The sequence below is a fragment of the Conger conger genome, chromosome 19, assembly GCF_963514075.1.
Source record: "Conger conger chromosome 19, fConCon1.1, whole genome shotgun sequence".
In the NCBI taxonomy this organism is placed as follows: domain Eukaryota; kingdom Metazoa; phylum Chordata; class Actinopteri; order Anguilliformes; family Congridae; genus Conger; species Conger conger.
The window spans coordinates 19,011,316-19,035,163 of record NC_083778.1 but is presented as its reverse complement, the minus strand read 5'-3'; the positions used below and the strand labels follow the sequence as shown (position 1 = coordinate 19,035,163).

General features: G+C 49.2%; 2 protein-coding genes across 3 annotated transcripts in view; one reads left to right on the top strand and one right to left on the bottom strand.

The window, feature by feature from the left end:
* Positions 1 to 23,848, bottom strand: part of LOC133119284 (synapsin-3-like) — a 106,429-nt gene that overhangs the window by 41,967 nt on the left and 40,614 nt on the right. Inside the window, exons 6-7 of the mRNA XM_061229812.1 lie at positions 23,024 to 23,180; positions 22,172 to 22,261 (exon numbers count right to left, since the gene is read on the bottom strand). Of these exons, the coding sequence (XP_061085796.1) occupies positions 22,172 to 22,261; positions 23,024 to 23,180 (247 nt within the window). The remainder of the gene's footprint in view (positions 1 to 22,171; positions 22,262 to 23,023; positions 23,181 to 23,848) is intronic.
* Positions 3,686 to 21,687, top strand: LOC133119042 (metalloproteinase inhibitor 3). 2 transcript variants are annotated; one of them, XR_009706479.1, is made up of 6 exons: positions 3,686 to 4,018; positions 11,600 to 11,682; positions 12,967 to 13,078; positions 14,986 to 15,107; positions 17,479 to 17,737; positions 18,075 to 21,687. XR_009706479.1 is itself a non-coding variant. In XM_061229428.1 (5 exons), the coding sequence occupies exons 1-5, from the start codon at positions 3,889 to 3,891 to the stop codon at positions 17,674 to 17,676; spliced, it is 645 nt and encodes a 214-aa protein (XP_061085412.1). In that variant the 5' UTR covers positions 3,686 to 3,888; the 3' UTR covers positions 17,677 to 21,687. The 2 variants fall into 2 exon arrangements, 1 of the variants encoding a protein (XP_061085412.1); XM_061229428.1 differs by having other exon boundaries at positions 17,479 to 21,687.

The window sequence follows — 23,848 nt, the reverse complement described above, 5'->3', positions numbered from 1 at the left end:
GCCACACGGACGAGCGCTGGCCGATAAACGCGGGGCGACTCACGACGGGACCGCCCTAAAAACAGCCTCTCCGTGGCCGAGGCTCCCCTCTCGCCGCTTTCCCCCTGTATCAGTACAGTTTCCCCCTGTATCAGGACAGTTTCTCCCTGTATCAGTCCAGTTTCTCCCTGTATCAGTCCAGTTTCTCCCTGTATCAGGACAGTTTCTCCCTGTATCAGTACAGTTTCCCCCTGTATCAGGACAGTTTCTCCCTGTATCAGGACAGTTTCTCCCTGTATCAGTACAGTTTCTCCTTGTATCAGGACAGTTTCTCCCTGTATCAGGACAGTTTCTCCTTGTATCAGTAGTTTCCCCCTGTATCAGGACAGTTTCTCCCTGTATCAGTACAGTTTCTCCCTGTATCAGTACAGTTTCCCCCTGTATCAGTACAGTTTCTCCCTGTATCAGTACAGTTTCCCCCTGTATCAGTACAGTTTCCCCCTGTATCAGTACAGTTTCCCCCTGTATCAGTACAGTTTCTCCCTGTATCAGTCCAGTTTCTCCCTGTATCAGTCCAGTTTCTCCCTGTATCAGTCCAGTTTCCCCCTGTATCAGGACAGTTTCCCCCTGTATCAGGACAGTTTCTCCCTGTATCAGTCCAGTTTCTCCCTGTATCAGTCCAGTTTCTCCCTGTATCAGGACAGTTTCTCCCTGTATCAGTACAGTTTCCCCCTGTATCAGGACAGTTTCCCCCTGTATCAGGACAGTTTCTCCCTGTATCAGTACAGTTTCTCCCTGTATCAGTCCAGTTTCTCCCTGTATCAGTACAGTTTCCCCCTGTATCAGTACAGTTTCTCCCTGTATCAGTACAGTTTCCCCCTGTATCAGTACAGTTTCTCCCTGTATCAGTCCAGTTTCTCCCTGTATCAGTCCAGTTTCTCCCTGTATCAGTCCAGTTTCTCCCAGTATCAGTAGTTTCTCCCAGTATCAGTAGTTTCTCCCAGTATCAGTAGTTTCTCCCTGTATCAGTCCAGTTTCTCCCTGTATCAGGACAGTTTCTCCCTGTATCAGGACAGTTTCTCCCTGTATCAGTACAGTTTCTCCCTGTATCTCCTTAGCGGGCTGTCAGCAGGACGAGAAGGCATTTCCTCCGAGTCGACGCGCCCGATCCCTTTATCGCCTCGCAGCCTCTGTGGAGATGAGCTCTTCGCCGCCAACACCGTCCGGGGCTGCCTCCGGAGGAACGTCACCTGGACAGAAACGTGCACTTCTACTCTGCCAATCTCTTTCCGTGACGCCACCGCGCGGAGCTCGTTCTGCCCGATTTCCCGACCCAGGTGTCTGGACATGGACCGTCCTGTCAGCTTTCGTTTCAACCCTAATTCGGCACCCCTGATTAGATTAACTAGCAGCTCGCCGGGTGTCTCGGTGGCGCAGCCTGTAGAGCACTGACCACATGCTCATTGCGAGCCGCGACGTCGGCGGTTCGAATCCGACCGTCTGACAATTTGTCGCATGTCTTCCCCTCTCTCTCGCTCCCATTCTTCCTGTCTCTCTGTACCATATACTGTCCAATAAAGCTGAAAAAGGCCTAAAAAGCTCAAGCTGTTGAATGTGCTGTGCTTTGATTTGGGTTGGAGTGAAAAACCAACACTAACCGCAGAGCTCCAGGAACAGGGTTGAGAAGCCGTGAGGTAGAAACCTTTCCTTTTGCCTTGAAATGGGCATCCCCCTTGATTTCATGGACCTTTGTAATCATCAACTGCACTGCAACGACACACAAGCTTTTGCTAACCAGCAGCCGACTAAAGCTGATCGAAAAAAAGATACCCTTATATACAAGCTACTGCTAGATAGGTTGTATATGCTTGATAAAGAGGCTTTCCATGCAATGCCAAAAAATATTTATTGGGCAGCAGGTACTAAAGCTCAAACATTTTAATCTTCAGGTTTCTGAATGTCCACATCGCCGTGACGACTGGCGGAAACAGAGGAAGCCCCCACCCTCTTCCTGTTCAGCAGCTCACTTCTTGTTTTTTCTTTAACTAGCTCCAATCCACAGCCTGCGCCTGCAACGAGCGTACTGATAGGCCGATTCCCTCACCTGGCAGCCTGTGCCTGCAACGAGCATGCTGATAGGCTGATCCTGTGAGTGAGTGAGTGTGAGAGTGAGAGTGGAGTGAGTACAAGTGAGTGAGCCAGTAGTGTGTGAGTGTGTGTGAAAGTGTGTGAGTGAGTGTGAGTGTGAGTGTGAGTGTGTGAGTGAGTGTGTGAGTGAGTGAGTGAGTGAGTGAGTGTGTGTGAGTGAGTGAGTGAGTGAGTGAGTGAGTGAGTGAGTGAGTGAGTGAGTGAGTGAGTGTGTGAGCGTGTCAGTGAGTGAGTGTGTTAGTGAGTGAGTGAGTGAGTGAGTGAGTGAGTGTGTGTGTGTGTGTGTGAGTGAGTGAGTGTGTTAGTGAGTGTGTTAGTGAGTGTGTTAGTGTGTGTGTGAGTGTGTGAGTGTGTGAGTGAGTGAGTGAGTGAGTGAGTGAGTGAGTGAGTGAGTGTGTTAGTGAGTGTGTTAGTGAGTGTGTTAGTGTGTGTGTGAGTGAGTGAGTGAGTGAGTGAGTGAGTGAGTGAGTGAGTGAGTGAGTGAGTGAGTGAGAGTGAGAGAGTGAGAGAGGGGGGTCTGGCTACAGTTTAGTAAAATGGGATTACTTGAAGGCCTGTTATGCAACTGCCCGCCATAACTCAACATGTTAAATCCCAAGAGATCAGAGTCCCTGGGTGATATCACTGGAGACCTTTTCAACAGTTACATAAAAAAGTTTTAAGCTTCGTTTGGCAAATTCAGGTATTCTTACTTGTTCTTTTTTTCTGTACACTGGAGCCGGCAGACTGTAGGTCTCACATACTGGCTTGAGAGGCAAATCAGAGTGTGCAATTCAGAGGGTGCACTTCAAGCGATGCTCATATGGCAGTCAAAACTTTGCAGACATGCATCTATAGTAACACCCACTGTGTGTTCGAGGATACGACTGCACTGTCTCTTTCCTTCCACTGAATGACGATTTCACACTGCCACATTTTCTGCGCTGTTTCAAGACCTCTGCCATCAGTGGAACCAAAACTCCTCTGAGAATGCTTTTAGACAGTAACATTGACATCAATTAATCTGCATCAGTTACAGCCAGTGACATCGTCTCTTTGGGAAAATATTGACACTTAAATATTGCCTGCTTTAAAGCACACAGGCATCTGTCAGGAAATCTAGGGAAATCTCATTACTACATCACGAAAATAAAGTAACACGTCACAGCTCTGTATTGTGAACATGTGAATGGGTAAATAAACAAAGTGAATCCGCAAGTGTTATGCATTCATATTATACAGTACACGCATACCGTAGATGCGTGTAAAGAGTACATACTTTCTCCCACACAGTCTAAATAAGTAGCATGACGTGGGGCCGCGCCGATGTGGTTACTTATCTAACGAGGAGTTTCCTCTACTGAGGACTCACTGTGGAATGTCGCTGCCCTGATAAAGACTGAACTCATTTGGGTAAAAAAATATGAGGAGGGGGGGAAGAAAAAAAAAAAGAAAAAAAAAAAAGCCCGTCTTTGTATAGACAGCGTCAGGAGATCTCACGCTGCTGTTATTTAAATGGCATCATCGCGCGTCGTGATTGGCCGTCGTGCAGCTGGGGCAGAAAGAGGTGGGTGGCGTTCTCTATATCTAATATGTGACTCAGAGGCTGAGGAGCAGCGACAGACGAACCTCTCCTGGCGTCGCGAACGGAGTGGAACTAATCAGCGCCGCGAACGGGAAGACCGGAGACGCACGAGCTCTCGAGCGAAACTTTGCTTTCTTTATTTTACAGCCAGAGAGGGTTTTTTTTTTCGGGGGGAAGAGCAGCAATTTGACGCCAGAATGCCGTCGTTTCACTACACGCTGCTTAATCTGCTGGTTGTCATCGGCAGCCTGCAAATCAGGCAGTTCACGGAGGCTTGCTCGTGCGCGCTCTCTCATCCCCAGGATGCTTACTGCAACTCTGACATAGGTAAGGGTATTCTGTTACGTAATGGAAATAGACCTGTCTTTACACTGGGTTTAAAACGACGATGTATTTCAAGATTGTTATTGAAACACGCAGGAAACATCGCGGTATAATTCGTAATTATTCGTCGCAGGTTTGGTTCGCCGTAGCGACAGATCCTCGGTAGCCTACAGAATGACTTTAACCTTATCTCTAAGCATGCATTTGCAACTATATGGATATGAAAGTACATAGAATAATAGGCTATATTATAGTCCATATTGCACATTGGTTCGCAAGTGTAAAATAAAAAGAAAGAATATAAAAGAAAATAAAGTTGCATGAGATTCTATTCGGGTAAGGTTAGAAACTCGAGAGCCTTTTATTCCGATTTCAATAACTGGCCTCGTCATGCGTTCGTATCCAAGTAAGCAAGATTAAAGTTTTCCAAAGGACAGAAAGTCCGAGGACTTCAACAGGCTAGAAAAATCGGGAGTTTTATATTATAATCTTCTAATATGTCCGTATTCAAGTGACGCCAGACGAAACCACCTTCTTTGCCCTCTCTGGGAATGAGCGGAAGAGTTAATGGTCGCCATGGAAACCGGTCCCCGCGAGTGCTATGTTTTCTGGGCAAATGACCACTTGCTGAGCTATAAAACCGAGCGGACAGGCGCGAGCTGGCCAAGTATTTTACTGTGGGTTTAAACAGGGGGTGTATCAAGTCAAAATGTGTCGGATAATAGTAGGGTTAGGGCAGGGATCACTGCAACTTTTTAAATTTATTTTTGTATCGCTTTTATACTCCATACTATGTTCAGAATTTGTACAGCTACTTTTCTGCAAGACGCTGCGCTTGACTGAGCATGTCAGGGTCAGCTCTCTGTGGGTGAACGTCTCGGTTCGCACACGTTGGTCATTAAAGGTTTTAATAAGCCTGGAATATGCCATATGGGACACGCACTGGGTAGGAGTAATAACTTGCGCGCGCGCTGGAATTGCTTAGATCTGGCCGCCGCATGAAGTGCGAGGAATTTTCTATAATAATTCCAGGCATAGTTTCTCCCGGCGCTGTTTTTTTTTTTGTTCTGATTTTCTTGGCGGAATCGGTGTTGGGTGATTTTGCGAAATGAGACCTGCTGCTAGGTCATGCTTTCATACCCAAAAAAACAAGCTTTAATTTCAGTCTTATCGAGGCACTCCTTTAAGCCATCCATTAAATAAACATTCGGGCCATTATTTTGACGTTCCAAAGGCTGACGTTACTTGCTTTGGCTTCGGCGAGTCGAAACTCATTTCGAGAGGGAACAAAGCTTCATCTGATAAACCCAAATGATTACCGGGGGCTAGAAGCTTCTCCGGGAGAGAAATGCGGAGTGAAAAAGAGGTCAGTTCAGATGTATTGGCAGGAGGCTGAGGCAGATCTCTAAACAGGAGGTGGTTTGTACAAAGAAATGTTACCTTCGGGAGCAGTTCAGCTGTTATTACCAACCTATCTTCCGGGGATTATACAACCCGCACACAAATAGCACTGACAAATGCAAACGCGGGGCTTTAACTACCTGCCTGGAATGACAAACCACCTCAACACATTGGGACGGAGTTTAACTTTGACTACGATATCACGGGGGGGGTTCTTACTGTGCCTATTTGCTATCGCTGGCAAACAGAGATGGAATGCTCTTACTATTTGACAAATCTGTAGGAATCACTATGTGAAGACCAGCACTGCTTTCAGCTCATCGGTGTGCTGTGGCGGTGCTTCCACGGTTCGATTTCCATCACAGATTATCCCCATTCTTGCCAGTTCTATGGTTGGGGGTTAGGGTGCACATTTTTTGGCACGTAAACTGTGTCATGATCCTGATGTGATTTAACAAACAAAATAAAACGCGTTTGGTTCTACCGTTGCCAACTTACCGACGCAAATGCCAAAGACCGACGCGCTGTCCCGCAAACTCAGGGGCACTTCAGCTCAGGGCCATAGCCACAGAGCCCCCATGAAATCCCCATTTCAAGGTCATTCCTTCACAAGCAGCGCTGGATACTTCCACCGCGCAGGCCAGCATCTCCGCTTTCAAAGCCAGGAGTGCAAACGGGTGTGTGCTCTTTAAAAGAGTCCAGCTCCGACCGCAGGGAATTACGCACATCTGCATTACTGTAGTTCTTTCTGCGTTATGTCAATGAACAAATAAATGGAAGTTCAAGGATATTTAAGCAGCTATCACGCCATTTGTGATACAATAGGATCGCATGCTTGGCAGTGTCACATTCAAAGAGGCCCTTATATCTGACGAGAGGTCATATAAGCTTTTGCATTCATGGTCGCAAAAAAAGTTTCTGAAGGCTGTTGTATAAATGATTGCATCTTAACTCTTTTGCACACATTTTAAATGACAATGACAATATATTCAGGCAAATGGCACCTTTGCCAAGCAAACAAACATTTCATTCAGCCACCAGTCTAGCTAGTCGCTAATGTTCAGCGCACTTCAGACAATAAACCCCCAAATAGAACAAAGCCAAGTTCCCTAAAGATTACAGCGGTCCATTCTGTTTATTTTGGGAATTTATCACGTTGTACACTGTGTTCTGGGAAGTCCCACTGACATGTACACCCCCCCTCCAGTTGACAGTGTGGCCCTTGTGTTCAGTAGATAGCTCTCCTCTGCCGAGCGTTTGTCGGTAACTGCAGCATCAGCCAGTACTGGGAGAAGCTGCACTCATTAAGATGAAGGGAGAATTTCAGACAATGATTGATATATTAAATATAGTTTTAACGTTTCACTCGTTTAGAGCAAGCCAGCCAAATTATCAAAGGAATTCATCTCAAATAAACCAGTAAAAGGTTATCACCTGTTGACAACCCCTGAAATAGTCATTTATTGGTCCATTTAGTCATTTCAGATGTTAAGGTGTCGGATGTTCCCTGGAGATCAGCAGTCTCTCAGAGACTGAAACCACCCTGTCTGGCGCCAACAATCATTCCACGGTCAAAGTCACTTAGATCACATTTCTTCCCCATTCTGACATCTGGTCTGAAAAACAGCTGAACCTCTTGACCACGTCTGCATGCTTTTATGCATTCAGTTGCTGCCACATGATTGGCTGATTAAATATTTGCATTAACAAGCTGGTGCAGAGGTCTACCTCAGAAAGGTGCTCACTGAGTGCACATTTCCTGAACAAATCTACACACCAGAACTTGCATTCCCTGATAATTCCTCTGTACCGTAGTGCAATATGGCCCCCCGTTTACATAGACGGGCCTCGTTTCTTTAAATTTGCGCAGAAACCGAATTGCGTAAAAGAGGCAATTAACTTAGTGGCAGGCGCCGTTTTTCCACCGCTGAAGATCTGCGTGCGACAGATTAGCATCCGCTAAAGCGCACGTTGGGTTTAATATCCAGAGTAAGGGCCGCGCGGATGAAACTTAAGCCCGTTCTCCGGGCTCCAGGCTCCGGGCTCCAGGCTGGCACGGACCTGGGGGGGCTCTAATAGGCCGTACCATGCTAACGTGTCTCAGCACCGCTGCGGTGCGGGGGATTAGCCTGCTGCTAATTAAACAGGCCCCGCGTTGTGCGCCGTGCGTCAGGGGGCCACTCCAGGTCCAGGCCCTTCCCCGGACGCTGACTGACTGTGTGAAACAAATTCAGTGGGGGATGGTACCGAGGACAGAAAGTACAGACTTTGTACACTGCAGTTAACCCTTGACCCAGACACTATTCCAATCAATGAATTTACTTGAAATAATTCTGGTGATATATTAAGTATATGTGACTTGGTACTCGGTTGCTTAACTTAATCAGTTGATGTCCACTATACTTAATCATGCTGTTTTCGGGCACTGTCCATAATTTTATGAAGTAATAATTCTGTGAGTGTACCAGCCGTGTTATCTGAGACAGTGTGTGTGATGCTCGGGGCTTGCTGAGGGCAGACGGGAAGGTGTGTGTGTGCCTGTGTGTGTGTGTGTGTGTGTGAGTGTGAGTGTGAGTGTGCGTGTGCGCGTGAGTGTGTGTGTATGCCAGTGTGTGTGTGTGAGTGTGTGTATGCCATTGTGTGTGTGTGTGAGTGTGTGTGTATGCCATTGTGTGTGTGTGTGTGTGTGTGTGTGAGAGGCGGTGTGTGTGTGTGTGTGTGTGTGTGAGGCGGTGTGTGTGTGTGAGTTAGTGTGTGTGTGTGTCTGAGTGTGTGAGTGTGTGAGTGAGTGAGTGAGTGAGTGAGTGAGTGAGTGAGTGAGTGAGTGAGTGAGTGTGTGTGTGTGTATGCCAGTGTGTGTTTGTGTGAGGCGGTGTGGGGGGGATGCAGGTACACACAGAGGCTCATTGTTGTCAGGCTCCCCTGCCTGAGTGCAGCGATTGAGCAACGAGACTCACCGGGTACTGCGGCCAATCAGCATCCAATCACAGCATTCCATCACAACAAGGTGGAGCGCGCGCGCGCTCTCTCTCTCTCTCTCTCTCTCTCTCTCTCTCTCTCTCTCTCTCTCCCTCTCTCTCTCTCTCTCTCCCTCTCTCTCTCTCTGTCTCTGTCTCCCTCTCTCCCTCTCTCCCTCTCTCCCTCTCTCCCTCTCTCTCTCTCTCTCTCTCTCTCTCTCTCTCTCTCTCTCTCTCTCTCTCTCTCTCTCTCTCCCTCCCTCCCTGGGGCGACACGTTTTGGGAAGGCATCCAATCCGATCTGAAGCAGCGCTCTCATCGTTTTGCATGCTGCCATTATCATTATCTTCATCTCCACCCGTTTGCTGGGACACTGTGCTTCGTACCCGTCGTGTTTGACGTCGTTTCTCAGTTTTAACCAAACAAAAGAAGTCCCGTCCCTACAGCGAGTACGTACGCTGTACGTGGTTTCGTCTCGTTTGATCCCGCAGTGAACCCAGTGAAAGACACCCTCCGGTTCCAGTGATACCGTCCTATGTGGCGTAGCGACCTGTAGCGTAGCGGTTAAGGTAAAGGACTGGGACAGGCAAGGTCGGTGGTTCTAATCCCAGTGTAGCCACGGCCGTTGGGCCCTTGAGCAAGGCCCTTAACCCTGCATCCAGGGGAGGATTGTCTCCTGCTTAGTCTAATCAACTGTACGTCGCTCTGGATAAGAGCGTCTGCCAAATGCCAATAATGTAATGTAATGTAATGTATCAACGTGACAGGCCGAATAGACAAGCCTCAGCAAATCAATAATGTCTCCCGGAGGCGTGAGGCGGCCATTTTAGCGAGGTCACAGGCCCTGTCAATAGCATAGCCCCCCCAGGTCAGCCTCCTCACGTCAGTGTGTTATATAGGTCAGTGGGTCACAATTCGCCGTTTGATATTTACCAACCGTTAAACGCCAGGGCGGCGTGGGCGTCTGCACATCTCCCAGTGTCCCTTTTTAACACATCATTAACACACCCGTGACCGGCTCCTCCACAAACCTCATAATTCAATTTGCCCGGTTTAAATAGAGCGAGATTCTTTCATCTCTCCGCTCAGCCAATGGGGAGCGTTCGCTCTATTCAGGTCAAGCGCGCGCAGATCTGTGTGGGAAGGCAATTCCAGCGGATCGGTTTCATTACGTTCAAGGAGGGAACGTGCTTCTTAGTCCTGATTAAATAGGAAATGTAGATCTTCAGACAAGAAGTGTCTCAACGAAAGGCAGAGGACACACTCAAGCCTCCAGTTGTTACATTTGAATGTCTCGAGTGACATCCAACACAGCAAAAAATGGCTGTCTCAAACATGTGTCTTTGAATAAGACTTAATGTCTTATTTTTTATCCACAATATTGCTTTAAGTTACGGGTTGCTTGACAAGTGAAACTCTCACCCCCATCAAATCAATCTTGAAATGAGTCCCTCTCACCTCTTTAGCAGTTTTTTTTTTTTTTTGTCTCATTTAGGATTTGTCAGTAAGATTTAGAATTTTGAATTGGACATACTCAGAGGTACAGTAACAGTCAGCGTACAGACTTGGTCAGGCACAAGTCTGCGGTCATTAGCTAACGATGCCAGAGAACTTGTCCTTGGTATGAGTTCAAAAGGTTATGTGAATAAATAACACATTTCCTGGAGCACAAGCAAATGTGGTATTTCACACATCACTGAACCGATGACATCACGGCCATCCAATCAGAAGCAGCCGTGCAGAAGATGCCGCCAACTCTCACCGGTTAAACACAGGTTAATCGCCCAATCTCTGTTTAGGCCTGTTTGATCCAGCGTAATTTCCCTATTGGGGGGAACGTTGACTTAAAAAGAACTTCAAAATGCACGATATGACAAACCTTCACTGTTGGCATATTGACGCGATTCAGTGTGCGATTAAGGCTACAAAAAACTGCCGCTTTTACAATACAGCACCAGCAGAATTGATTTGTATAATTGCACCAATCCATCACCGGGGCGATAAAAGACTTGTTAGATAAACACTTATATACTGTTTAGGCTAGCCACAGTTCATTTCTGCAACTCTGTCACACAAAATCAGGCACCGTGGCTACGATGTGCTTTCCAACATAACGTATTTCATCCAGCGCTGTCCTATAAAAGCTCAAGACGGCCTCAGTCCAGAAGTAAGAACCGTATGAAACAGCACTTTGAGGGCCTGTTTCCCCCCCCCTCCCCCCTCCAGTCCTCATTCGGTTATTCACACACTCGAGAAGACGTCAGCTGGAGTGTGTGCACACAGCGCAGGGCAGTAAAAGCAGAGCGAAAGGCTGCTGGCGAGACACTAGAGCCTTCTGTGGGGCCGAGGAGAGCGCGCCCTTCTTCCCGCCGTCTCGGGAATGCCGGCCTCCTGGAATCCCGGGAAGGAAATTCCACACACGCAGAGTCAAACACGCCGCCTCGCTCCCGTGAGCAGGTGAGGCTCACACGCCCCCCCCGTCCGCACGCGCCCCCCCGTCTGCACGCGCTCCGTGGAAATCAGCCGCCGGTACGAACGCTCGATGAGACGCTCCCGTTCCCTGGCCCCCTGCGGTCCGCTGTGAGCCCGTTCGTCCGTCCGTCCGTCCGGCATTGCCGAGGGAAACCCAGCGCCACCGGCATCTCTCTGTGTGTCTCTCTGTACGTCTCTCTGTACGTCTCTCTGTACGTCTCTCTGTACGTCTCTCTGTGCGTCTCTCTGTGCGTCTCTCTGTGCGTCTCTCTGTGCGTCTCTCTGTGCGTCTCTCTGTGCGTCTCTCTGTACGTCTCTCTGTGTGTCTCTCTGTGCGTCTCTCTGTGTGTCTCTCTGTGCGTCTCTGTGTGTCTCTCTGTACGTCCTCATTCTTATTTCTCATCAATGCCTAGCAATTAGCCGCCTCCAGACCAGGCTTGGACGGCCTTCAGCACAGTTTGCGAGAGTCTGGTATTTCTCAGCACCATATGGGTCTTCATGCAGAGATATATTTGCATAGTAACAATAACCAGGTCACTTCCTTTCTCAGAAAACTTTTGGTTGTCAATGGAACCAGTGCAGATATGCGAACTGGGTGGACACAACACGGTTCAACTGCAAGCCCCGCTGACTGCTATAGCGCCATCAAGTGGCCAAACTGGCTGTTAGATTGGTAAAATGGTAAATGGTAAATGGTAAAAGAAGTAGATGAACAGAAAAATACAATAAAATAAAATGCTCTTCCTGTCCGCAGTGATCCGGGCCAAGGTGGTGGGCAAGAAGCTGCTGAAGGACGGGCCCTTTGGAACCATGCGCTACACCGTCAAACAGATGAAGGTACAGTAGGCCCCCTCATGCGCTACACCGTCAAACAGATGACGGTACAGTAGGCCCCCTCATGCGCTACACCGTCAAACAGATGACGGTAGAGTAGGCCCCCTCATGCGCTACACCGTCAAACAGATGACGGTAGAGTAGGCCCCCTCATGCGCTACACCGTCAAACAGATGACGGTACAGTAGTCCCCCTCATGCGCTACACCGTCAAACAGATGACGGTACAGTAGGCCCCCTCATGCGCTACACCGTCACGCGGTTTCAAACACAGCCACAGTCACTGTGCACAGCTGCACACTCCTCAGACTGTTTAAAATGCGTCTCGGTTCAATAACCCCACTTACGCTGCTTTTAAAACACCATCATTTAAATTTGTATACTACTTAAGTCACTCTGTCCTCAGCTACCCTCTTCCCTCCTGCGATGGCAATTGAGTAGCAAACGAATTAAAATCATGTTGTTTAAAAGTGTAACCAGCCACGGCAGTGTGAACCTGCATCGTCTCTGGCCTTTGGCTAACCTTACTGGAGTCACTAGATTTCTCTGAGTGTCCACTAAATACGACTTGATGTGTTTAAATGTCGAATGCAGGAATCATTGCAACACTCACAGCGTGTTAGGACGACATGTTGAGAAAATACCAGTCCCTATGATTTACAGAGATGCTGGTTTTCTTTCTTGTATTTGTTCAGCTACTGTAAATCTGTGGTTGCAATCTCCACCACTGCCCCTACAAATTCCACGGGAAATGGAAAGATGAATTTCCTACGGCCGGAGAACAAATACCTTGCGACAAACAAAATGTCACGCACGGACTTGAAACCGAAATGTTTATTTTACAGGCCGGTGTTTGGCCTTCCACATATTTTGTATATTTTACATGCTGGCCAGACAGCATGTCACAACACTGGTCTTCAGGAACACTTACATAATGTGATTGTATAATTTCGGAGACGTTCTGCTCCAGACACAACACTCGGTAGTTTGGTTTTGGGTGGAGGTTGTAAATCTGATAAAACCACCATTAAATGTTCCAGAGGGGCTTGTTTGATGAAGTGGGATGACCGAGTTCACTGGATAACTGCTCTGAGTAAAACCTGGAGCAGCTCTTTTGACTTTGAAAGGATTCTGGGTTTTACTCAGCGCAGTTATCCAGCGACCTTGGTCGTCCTGCTTCGAGATACAGACCCCGGCTTCTGGAGGCTTCCGGCATGGGGTCCAACCCTGGTGCTCAGCCAAGTGCTTCAGTGTCTAATTCACTGTGCCTCTCTCTCTTGCTTCGCAGATGTACAAAGGATTCAACAAAATTCAACACGTGCAACACATCTACACCGACGCTTCAGAGAGCTTGTGTGGGGTCAAGTTTGACATCAACAAGTACCAGTACCTGATCACCGGTGAGTGACCGAGCCACGGGGCGTGACAACCGTAGCATCGCACATTAACCCTTTGAAGAGTAGAGTTTTTTTTGTTTTTTTTTCGGATTTCTATGATTTCAGTGTTCTAGAACTCCATTGCTGCCAGAACTCCGTTGCTTTCAGTTAGAATGTTCAGCAAAGAACATTCCACTGCTTTGAGTTACCAGTTAGTGATCGCTAAAACCAGCGTTAAGAGTGTGCAGCTAAGACCGCATTCTGGATCACGTCTGTGACCTCGCACCCCTGACGGGTCGGAGCCAGTCCACACCTTGATGGAGTGCCGCTGGGCCCCCGGGGGCCCCGCCGGGCTCTTTAAATCAGGCGACCTGTTGCAGTTGAGTGATTGCGTAGGGGGGGCGTGCGGACTGCGCACCGCGGGGGCTTTCGTGAGAACCGCTCGTGCCTCTTCCGCCTGCCGTTCCCCCCGGGCGCTCGCCCTGCGGCCGGCCGTGTGTGTTTAAACTCCCCGAGGCTGTCTGACGGAGCGGCCGCGCAAACCTCAACCCCGCTATTTATAACTTCCTCACATTCCGCGCTGCCAGGACACACAACAACAACAAATTAGGAAAATGACAAAAATCCCTCTGAGTAATTTTGCCTTCTGGAGGGAGGAGAGATTGTGAGTCACGGGGAGGGGGGGGGGAGCGGGGGGGACGTAGGCTGGCGTGGCTCGCAGCAGTTCCCCACAACAGTGCACTGTTTCCCCCCCCCCCCCCCCCCCGCCCGCGCTGGGACGCAGTCAGCGCCTGGCTGAAACGCGCCATTGTGGAAAAAAAAATAAACCCCAAACTTGTTTACTTGGCAGGGGACGGGGGGGGCGGGGGGGACGGGGAGAAGTGGGTCGCCATGGCGATGGTCCCCCCCCCCACATCAACACGCCGGCGAACGAATCGCGGCTCCGGTGTCAAGCGGCAGCGGAATCGTCCCTGCTCTGTTCCGCGCGACTATAATTGGATTTCGTCCCCGGGGCTGAGCGATACCGCGGTCTTTAGGGGGGGGGGGGGGGGGGGGGGCTGCTTAAACGCAAGCGTGTCTCTTTGATCGATCAGGAGGCGCCGGCGTTTGTGGAGTTCCCCGATAGCGCTCCTCTCGCGGCGTAGACTGAACGATCCCGCCGCCGGTCGCCAGGTCCGCGTGTGAGACGCGTCAGGTCGCCAGGGCCGCTATGTTTAGAACACCGCCGCGCGATCCGCGCACCTGTCGCCGGGTTACGGTCCTGGCCTCCGCAGTAAGCCCCGACGGGGGGGGGCGGGGCCTATAAATAGAAGCCAAACGGACATTTGACTTCTGGACATTCAGAACGGGGGTGCCAGTTTCATACGCGCTCAGAGACGCTGTGGATTGTGTTACCGCGGTAAAAAGAGGCTCATCTTTGCGCCGCTCGGTGTGGGAGTTTACATAAGGGGAGCCGTGCCGGTGACGTCAATCGTGCCTGAAAGCAGTGATGCGTTTTTTAAAGCATTTAAGTGGACCGATGTTTTTCATTATGCTGTCATGCCCGCTTCCTTGGGATGATAGTCTTACCTACTCCAGTATTTCTTTGCAGCTAATAATATTTGTTTGCAGCTTGCCAGTCCTAATAATAATAATAATAATTACCTATTTAGCTGGTGCTTTTATCCAAAGCGACTTACAGTTGATTTGACTAAGCAGGGGTAAGGAGCACTGTGGGGTTCAAGGGCCTAACAGCTGCATGGATCTTATTGTAGCTACACCGGGGATTGAACCACCAACCTTTCCAGGCCCCGGTCATGTACCTTCGCCACGAAGCTACTGGCTGCCCCACAGATAATCCGCTCCAGTTCTTCCACTTTTATCCCCCATAGCTGTTCCTAAATGTGACTCTGTGTCTTTGACCGGACCTCATTCCTCCCCCCCCCCCCCAGGGCGTGTGTACGACGGGAAGGTCTACACGGGCCTGTGCAACTTCAACGAGAAGTGGGAGCGCCTGACGCTGTCGCAGAAGAAGGGCATCAACCACCGCTACCAGCTGGGCTGTAACTGCAGGGTGAGTGGCAGGCCGTGCACCAGGAAAGAGGCCAATCACAGCGGGAAGAGGAAGAGGGGCGGGCACAACGCCTCGCTCAAACACATGATCCTCCGATAAGACTCCGCCCACCGTCCCCACCCCGCCCCGCCCCACCGCCCGTCACAATCGATCGAATCGCCGCGTCTGTAAACCTGTAATCCGTCCCGCCTGCTTTTACTGGTGATTACCCGAGCTATGCAGAACTAGCCAGAGACGCACTGCTGGCAACGCCCCCGCCCCCCCGTATCAGCCAATCACAGCCAAGCTTGGTCAGGCTCAGTGACGTCACATACTTAATGACAAGACTATCGCATCATTCTGCATTCGCCTTTCAAGACCTTTTGGGTTTGGAGAGAGCTTATTAATCCACAAAACATCGGGGCACAGTTGTCAACTGGTCACCTGCTCAAACGGTAAAAATATCACAGCACACAGACGACAGGCCAGGGAGGGAGAGCTGAGAGGAGTTCTAACAGAAGTCGAACAGGGAGCCATTTTGAAAGTGTGCGTACAAGCCGAACAACCACAGAGGACGAGCCAGAGCAGAAAGGGTGAGGGACCCCGCTTATATTCTGAAGAGGAGACTATAAGAGACATAATTATTCGCTTCACCTCAGCGTTCACACTTCCATACGGCCGGCTTCTTCCCGCCCTACCTGCGCCCGTGCAGACGTGTCAGGCGGCCGTAAATACTCGGTTTTACAGTGCAGCTGCGAACATCTGCTCGAACAATATTGGCCCCGGTGTCAGAGTAAGCGCTTTGCCAGACACGGTCCGCTCTGCGAGCAGGACCTTGGATCTGTTTCCAGGGGACTCGAGAGTGTTTTGGAAGAAGAGGCATATTTGCGGGCTGACGGATAGCGTGGCAGCTCGCTAAGCGTAAACACAGCGGATATCATTAAGCCTTTCGGATCTAAACATTAGCTTTTTTTTTTATATTTTAGTAACGCTAAATTAACCCTTCCCCATTCAAAAAGCCTTTTATTTTTCTCTCACCCCCCCCCCCCCACCAAAACGTGGAACAAATTCCTGTCACGCAGACGTGCCCGGAGCAGGCTGTAAAATAAACATGCGGGCGGGGGATGAGTGTTGCACAACGCCTTATTGTCTGCACCCTCATGCTATGCTATGCTAACCGTCTGTAGCCTGTCTGGGACCTCCTGCGCTATGAGGGTTCAGCCTCGGCTCCCATTAAAAACGCTGTCAAACCAAGCGCTTGCCTGGCACTCGCACGCTCCTATAACGCGGTAACGCCTCACGTTTCTCTCCACCGGCGCTGCTCAACTCCACGTCCCGCGGGCCGCGGCGTCTGCTGCTATTTGCTCCTACCGTGCGCTACGACACCCGATTTCACTCACTGTTTTTCCTGCTCGGTTCAGATAATGAGCCGTGTCGTGAAATCGGGCGGCGTAGCGCACGATTGAAGCGAACGCCTGCAGGCACCGCGGCCCGCAGGACGTGGAGCTGAGCAGCGCCGATCTGGGCCGGAGTCCTGGAGGGCGGCCGTGTTCAGGGGCGTCCTCCACACCAGCGGGTCCGTTTATGTCGCTGATTTAAGTCCACGAGTCTGATCCTCAAGGCCTTGCCTGCCAGCTGTTTGGACAGAAATCACTGGAACGCGCAGAGACTGCGGCCCCCTGGGTACTTAGAGTGCCTCGCCTGCTCCACACAGTTCCTGCTGGAAGCCAGAATCCGCAAAACAAAAACAAAACAATTATGGCGTAAGCCGTGGTCTTCCTGCTCTTCCCTGCTGCTCCCCCCTCCCCGTGCTTGTTGTCACGTGCAGCCCTGACTAAAACCTAATCCCTCTGAAGCACACACTGCATTTCTGAATTAAATTATTCCATGTTTTTAAAGATCAGAGCCAAATGAAAAATTCCACATTCAGTTGGCGACCGATCGATCAAGTCAACGTGGAAGGGAAAAATAAGAGGTTCACGATGACCTTAAGACACTATCACCGTAAAACCTCCCATTTGAAAATCGCAAAGTATCACAAGCAAAGACAAATGACAAGACGATTCGCAACTTTTAAGGTACACGATTCTGCATGGCTCAAAAGTAAGTCTTCCAGTCCACAGTTTTACCCCCCCCCTCGCCCCCGCCCCATATACAAGAGGAGGTTTGCAAATGCCTTGTTTTGATTGGTCTCTCTTCCGCTGGGTGAAGTTTGTTGTTGTTGTGCCCGAGGCAGGCCCGCCAGTGCTTGGGCCCTTCTGTCAGCTGAAGCTGTTCTGCTGCTGCTGCTGCTGCTCTCTCTGGTCACTGTACTGCGGTCTGCGTTTTGGGTTTTTGTTTTTTGGCGCCAGACTACATCTTGCGGTGTTGCTTTGTGTGTGTGTGTCCATAGATTAAGCCCTGCCACTACCTGCCCTGCTTTGTGACGTCCAAGAACGAGTGCTTGTGGACGGACATGCTTTCTTACTTTGGATACCCCGGGTACCAGTCCCGACACTATGCCTGTATCCAGCAAAAGGAGGGCTACTGCAGCTGGTACCGGGGGATGGCCTCCCGGGACAAAACCACCATCAATGCCACTGACCCCTGAGCTCAAAATCCCCAGCCACAACAACTCCCCTTTCCCCCCCGCCACCATAGAGTGCTATAGGACTCCAACAATTCCCAATCCCCCAGCCACCATAGAGTGCTATAGGACTCCAACAACTCCCTTTCCCCAGCCACCATAGAGTGCTATAGGACTCTGACACCACCCAATCCCCCAGCCACCATAAGTGCTGTAGGACTCCAACAACTCCCATTCCCCCAGCCACCATAGAGTGCTATAGGACTCCAACAACTCCCATTCCCCCAGCTACCATAGAGTGCTATAGGACTCTTACAACTCCTATTCCCCCAGCTATCATAGAGTGCTATAGGACTCTGACAATTCCCATTCCCCCAGCCACCATAGAGTGCTAAAGGACTCTTACCATAGAGTGCTATAGGGCTCTTATACCGCCCAATCCCCCAGCCACCATAGAGTGCTATAGGACTCTTACAACTCCCATTCCCCCAGCTACCATAGAGTGCTATAGGACTCTTACAACTCCTATTCCCCCAGCTACCATAGAGTGCTATAGGACTCTTACAATTCCCATTCCCCCAGCCACCATAGAGTGCTAAAGGACTCTTACCATAGAGTGCTATAGGGCTCTTATACAGCCCAATCCCCCAGCCACCATAGAGTGCTATAGGACTCTTACAATGCCCATTACCCTTGCTACCATAGAGTGCTATAGGACTCTGACACCTTCCATTCCCCTAGCAACTATAGAGTGCTTAGGACTGTTACACCAGCCATTCCCCCCACCACCATAGAATGCTATAGGACTCTCCAAACCCATAGAGCAATATAGGACTTGCTCACTCTACAACCTACATAGAGCACCATTGGACTCATACCACCCCCAGCCACAGCTGAGAGCTCTAGGACTCTTACAGTAACCCTGACAACCATGCCATAAGATAGTGCCTGTCTCTTCACAGTAGTAGCACTTCAGACATAAACAATATGTGTATATATTTTGCCAAGTTGTGCATTTAATTTTAAAGAACCCCAAACCCCCCTCCCCACTTCCTCTCGCCCCAGCCACTTTTTACTAACGGAACCACTAAAAAAAAACCGCACCTGAACCCAAAGAGTCTGATGAAGCTCTAGCATGCTGGGGACCTAGTCAAGTGCTTACTAAAAAAAAAAGAGCTTTATAATCACAGAAGCTTCGCTCTATCACTCGTACAATACCATGGGTATAAAAAAAATAAAAAGCAATAAGCGGACGGCGGACAGCCGTCAGTCCAGGAGGGGAGGGGAGGGAAGGCGAGCTGGTGGTGTCACTGTGTGCGTTTATCCCACACAGCTTACCCATCGGAAGAGTAGGCTTTTCCGGAATGTTCTTTTTTTTTTTTTTTTTCTCAAAATTCCGAGTCAGTGTTCTTAGAACTCCATCGCTTTCACCCGCCGGTAGTCGTAGTGACATCAGCGTTAGAATGGTCTGGGTCGAGGGCATTCTAAATCACGCATTTGTGAGCTCACAGCTTATAACGGGGTTATAATGTACAATCGCCGGACGCTTTCGCCATCGGTAGACGGGCGGGGCGCGCCCGCCGCGAAAAAAAAAAACTGCCTCTCGCTACAGTCACCTTGGTATTTTTACGTCGAAATATCAGTATTTAAAAAAATGTATTTTTAATTATATAGAAAGTGCTTATGTACGTACACACGAGTGTACGTACATCTCCACGGTGTATTCTGTAACATATCTATTTATTAACTGTTCTGTTTTCCGCACCCCCCCCTGCCACGTGCGTGTGCCGTAGGGTTCCCCCCTTCCCGTTTAAACCACACTCCGTAAGAATGTATTCGGCGGTTTTGCGGCCCGGTTAGGGAAGACGTCCCCCCCCCCACCGTGTGCATTCTAGCTTGGGTGACTTAAGCGGGAATACGACGGATGTGCACTCTTGGGATGGACCGACGCTGAAAAGAGAAGTTGTCCCGTCAAATGACAAGTTACGCAAACTCTGACCCGCGCGCTCTTTATGAATCAGTTCAGTTATGTAAACGCTGTTGCGCTTGAGCTGAGGGCAACCGGCACAAAGGCGACGTGACAGGGTCGCCCGAGTGCGTATGTCGGTCCGGAGTGTGACGCGCCCGAGAGAGAGCGTAACGCGACTCTCGCGGCACCCCCAGAACCGGAACCCTACCGCACAAACACAGGGGCCTGCCCGCGTCGTAGGAGAGAAGTGGACGCAAGCTGTCGTCTCTCTTTCGTCTCTCACGCTGTAAGTGACGACATAAGCTACGACGGACATGACAGGAATGAAAAGACACCCCGACCAGTCGAACCGGGTCCCCGAAAAACAACGTAGACCGATACACACGTGAGCGTACGGTGAGAGAGAACCAGGAGAGGGGAAAATGACCTGAAGTACTCATTTAGCATATCCCTAACTGATGGTTTTTGCGATGCATGAAATACCGCGCATTGCAAATCCGATGCTCCCTACGCTGACTTTTCAAATGGTACTTCAGTCGTCGTTGGCCAGCCCGGCGTGCTAAAGAGAGACCCTCATCTGTATTCAAAGCGAGGGGTTCTGGAAAGAGATTTAAATCTCTCGTTTAAAAAAGTGTTACACATTTTAGAGAAGCAGGATGGAGATAATAATGTTGTCGCTAAACTCTTTTCTCTCATTTTCTGTCCACTGGAAGAGATTCCAGAATCTTCCGTTCATTCCTCTGTACAAACAAAGTCAGGCCAGTTTGAAGAAGCCATCTGCCCGTCACTGAATTCAGAGAGGGTAAAACTGCCAAAACCCAGAAATTTGGGGCGTGCGAATCTGAATCACCCAAAAGCAAAAGGAAAAGGCAGCGTGCATTTTTAAAATGGCAGTTTCAATTTTGCCGTGAGGAAACAGAAGAGTAATTGTCCACCAATCTCCTCTGTGTGCCTCTCACATGTTTTGGCCACACCGTAACATCCCGTATCTGGAGTGACATCTCCTCTGTAATCTGCAGGGCTTTACAGAAACTCTCCTGGGGCGCCCCTGTGTGCGCTGGACTTTACTGCGTCCTCTTCAATCACTCCTCCATCGTTCTGTACTGAAACCTATTAACACAATACGCAAGAGGTCTTCCAAGCCTTAATTTTTTCCACGTTTAATCTTCAACAAACGTGGAGTTTCCATATATTACAGAACAGAAAAGTATTCGGTGGTCTGCTCAAAACTCCTGGCATGTAGACCTTTAATAGCAACTTCTGAAATAATGCTAATTTAAAGCCTTAAAAGACACAAGAAGGGTCTAATTAAGAACAAATAGCAGCTTGTTAAGACTTCAGAGTCTGAGATTGTGGCTGGAATGAAAACCAGCACACACACACGCACGCACACACACACACACACACACACACACACACACACACACACACACACACACACACACACACACACACACACACACACACACACACACACACACACACACACACACACACACACACACACGGGGCCCCAGGATGCAGTGTGAGACCCCTGCTGTAATCTGCATGCCAAACGCTAGCGGTGTCCATAGCAACCGCACATGCGTCGCATTCATACGCAGAGACACCTCCAGGAGAAAAAGTAGACAAATGAATTCGACAAACCCGCTTTCCCGTTTAAAGTGAAAGGAGGCAGGGGGAACTCTTCCCAATTCAGACGTACAGTGTGCGACATCGATACCTCGACGATGGCCCCCACCATCAAAGGTATACCTGTGCATTTCTGGCATAGCCGCAGAAGCAGGTGGCTCTCGCAAGCTGACGGCGTGACTTTGTTTCTGGTTTTGGTGGTTTATGTTTGTGTAAATAGACTGTCTGCTTACCACAAGAACAAAAGAAAAAGCCTGGTTTTTATCAACTCCATGTGGGACACATTATCTGAGACAGAGAATGCTGGCTATGTCTGTGTGTGTGTGCATACACCGACTCCAGGGGCAACCCATTCTAGTAGGGATTAAGAAATGTTTGACTTTTAATCTCAGTGTTTTATATTTTTATAATAAAGATTTAATGAAAACCCCAAAGGTCTTCCCAGGCTGTTTTCTTTTAATGTGTTTTGACTTTAAGGGAATTAAATCTGCAATGCTTCGCAAACAAAACAAAACAAAACAAAACAAAAAAAAACACTAAAGAAATTGAAAAAACTACTTGTGCAAACCACCTTCAGTTTTGTTCTTTCAAATGGGGTATCCATTTTCCTTACCCTCAGCATAATAACACATTAATTTCCCAAAACACTCCGATTCATGGTATCGTTATCTGCAGTCCCCGATTAAAATGCCTTCACGGTCAGTACCGTGACTGAATTAAGGTTGAAATTATCCGTATTTTCAATAGTATCCAGCCAGAGACCAGAGGTCCTGATCACAACCACATGGTTCAATATGTAAGGATCAAAACTAAACATGGCCCTACCAAGATGGCCGCTCCCAAGGAAGTTACAGTCCAGACACGGTGATTTTTTTAACCAAATTAAAAGCGTTGAACACAAAGGCTGAGCGCACTCACCATCTGCCTGTGGTTGGGGTAGAAGGTCTGCTCGTTCAGAGGGAATTTCTCCGGGCCCAGGGCCTGGAAGAGTTTGATCATGTGGGAAAACTGCAGAGGAGACAGAGTAAAAGGACACAGATGGTGAGCTGCACCAAGATCCTCAACCTCGGGCAAATTCTCCCCTCGGAACCCTACGGAACGTCTGAAGAGATGCACACACACACACCAACGCAATGGCTCAAGGCACAGAGTCGAAAGTAGAGTAGACACTGTGAATGAATAAGACTCACACATATGGTAAATGAGTAAATGGTAAATGGTTGGCATTTATATAGCGCCTTTATCCAAAGTGCTGTACAACTGATGCTTCTCATTCACTCATTCATACACACACTCGCACACCAACGGCGATTGGCTGCCATGCAAGGCACCAACCAGCTCGTCAGGAGCATTTGGGGGTTAGGTGTATTGCTCAGGGACACTTCGACACAGCCAGGGTGGGATCAGACTGGCAACCCCCTGACTGCCAGAAGACTGCTCTTCCCGCCTGAGCTAATGTCACCCCAATAAAGTATCGATCCAACAATGACTTGGTGCGGCCTAAAACGTCAACACTACTGTGAGATTAAAACTTTGGAGCATTATGTAAAATCTGCAAGTCTCCTTGTCATCCGACCTGAAACACAGTTACAGCATCATGAATGAAAGTGAGCTGGGTGCAAAATCACCTGGACGGCTCATGCCGTGAAGTGTGTGTGTGTGTGTGTGTGTGTGTGTGTGTGTGTGTGTGTGCGTGTGTGTGTGTGTTTGTTGCTCCACTGCTCCCTGTAATGGTGTAAATAAACCGGTCCGAGGTCCTAGCCGACGTACCACCCAGGGCTTGCTGCAGAAGTTGTAGATGGAGAGGAGAGAGTTCACGCTGGGCACGCCCCCAAACTGCAGGCCAATCACCAGGCTGCGGAAGTCCTCCCCGGGGGTCATGCTGTAGGCGTGCTGGCGAATCAGAATGAAGTCTGGCCTGAAGGACCTTGAGGGACAAAACAAAGACGGGGTGACACAAAAGTGTGACTCAAAACAAAAAACAAAAAACAAACATGGAGGCGACGCTTTATCAATGAAAAGTATCAGCACAAACTACTGAAACTAATGATTATAATTAGACTAAATCATATTAATGATCATGACGTGAACCCCAGAGCATTCACCCGTGCACCCACGGACAGATGCACGGATACACACACACGGATACACACACACACGTTTACACACAAATGACACGCTGAGTCACAGAGTTACAGAAGGAGCTTGAGTACCACAGAAATGGGTAATAAGGGATTGTGCGTGTATTGTGCGTGTGTGTGTGCGTGCGTGCGTGTGTGCGTGCAAGTGTGTGCGTGTGTGTGCGTGCGTGCGTGTGTGTGTGTGTGTGCTTGTGTGTGTGTGTGTGTGTGTGTGTGTGTGTGTGTGTGAGTGTGTGTGAGTGTGCGTGAGTGTGTGTGTGTATGAGTGTGTATGAGTGTGTATGAGTGTGTGTGTGTGTGTGTGAGTGTGTGTGTGTGTGTATGAGTGTGTATGAGTGTGTGTGTGTATGAGTGTGTGTGTGTGAGTGTGTGTGTGTGTGTGTGTGTGTGTGTGTGTGTGAGTGTGTGCGTTCGTCACACAATGAGACTGAAACTGTGGGAACTAAGGAAGCAG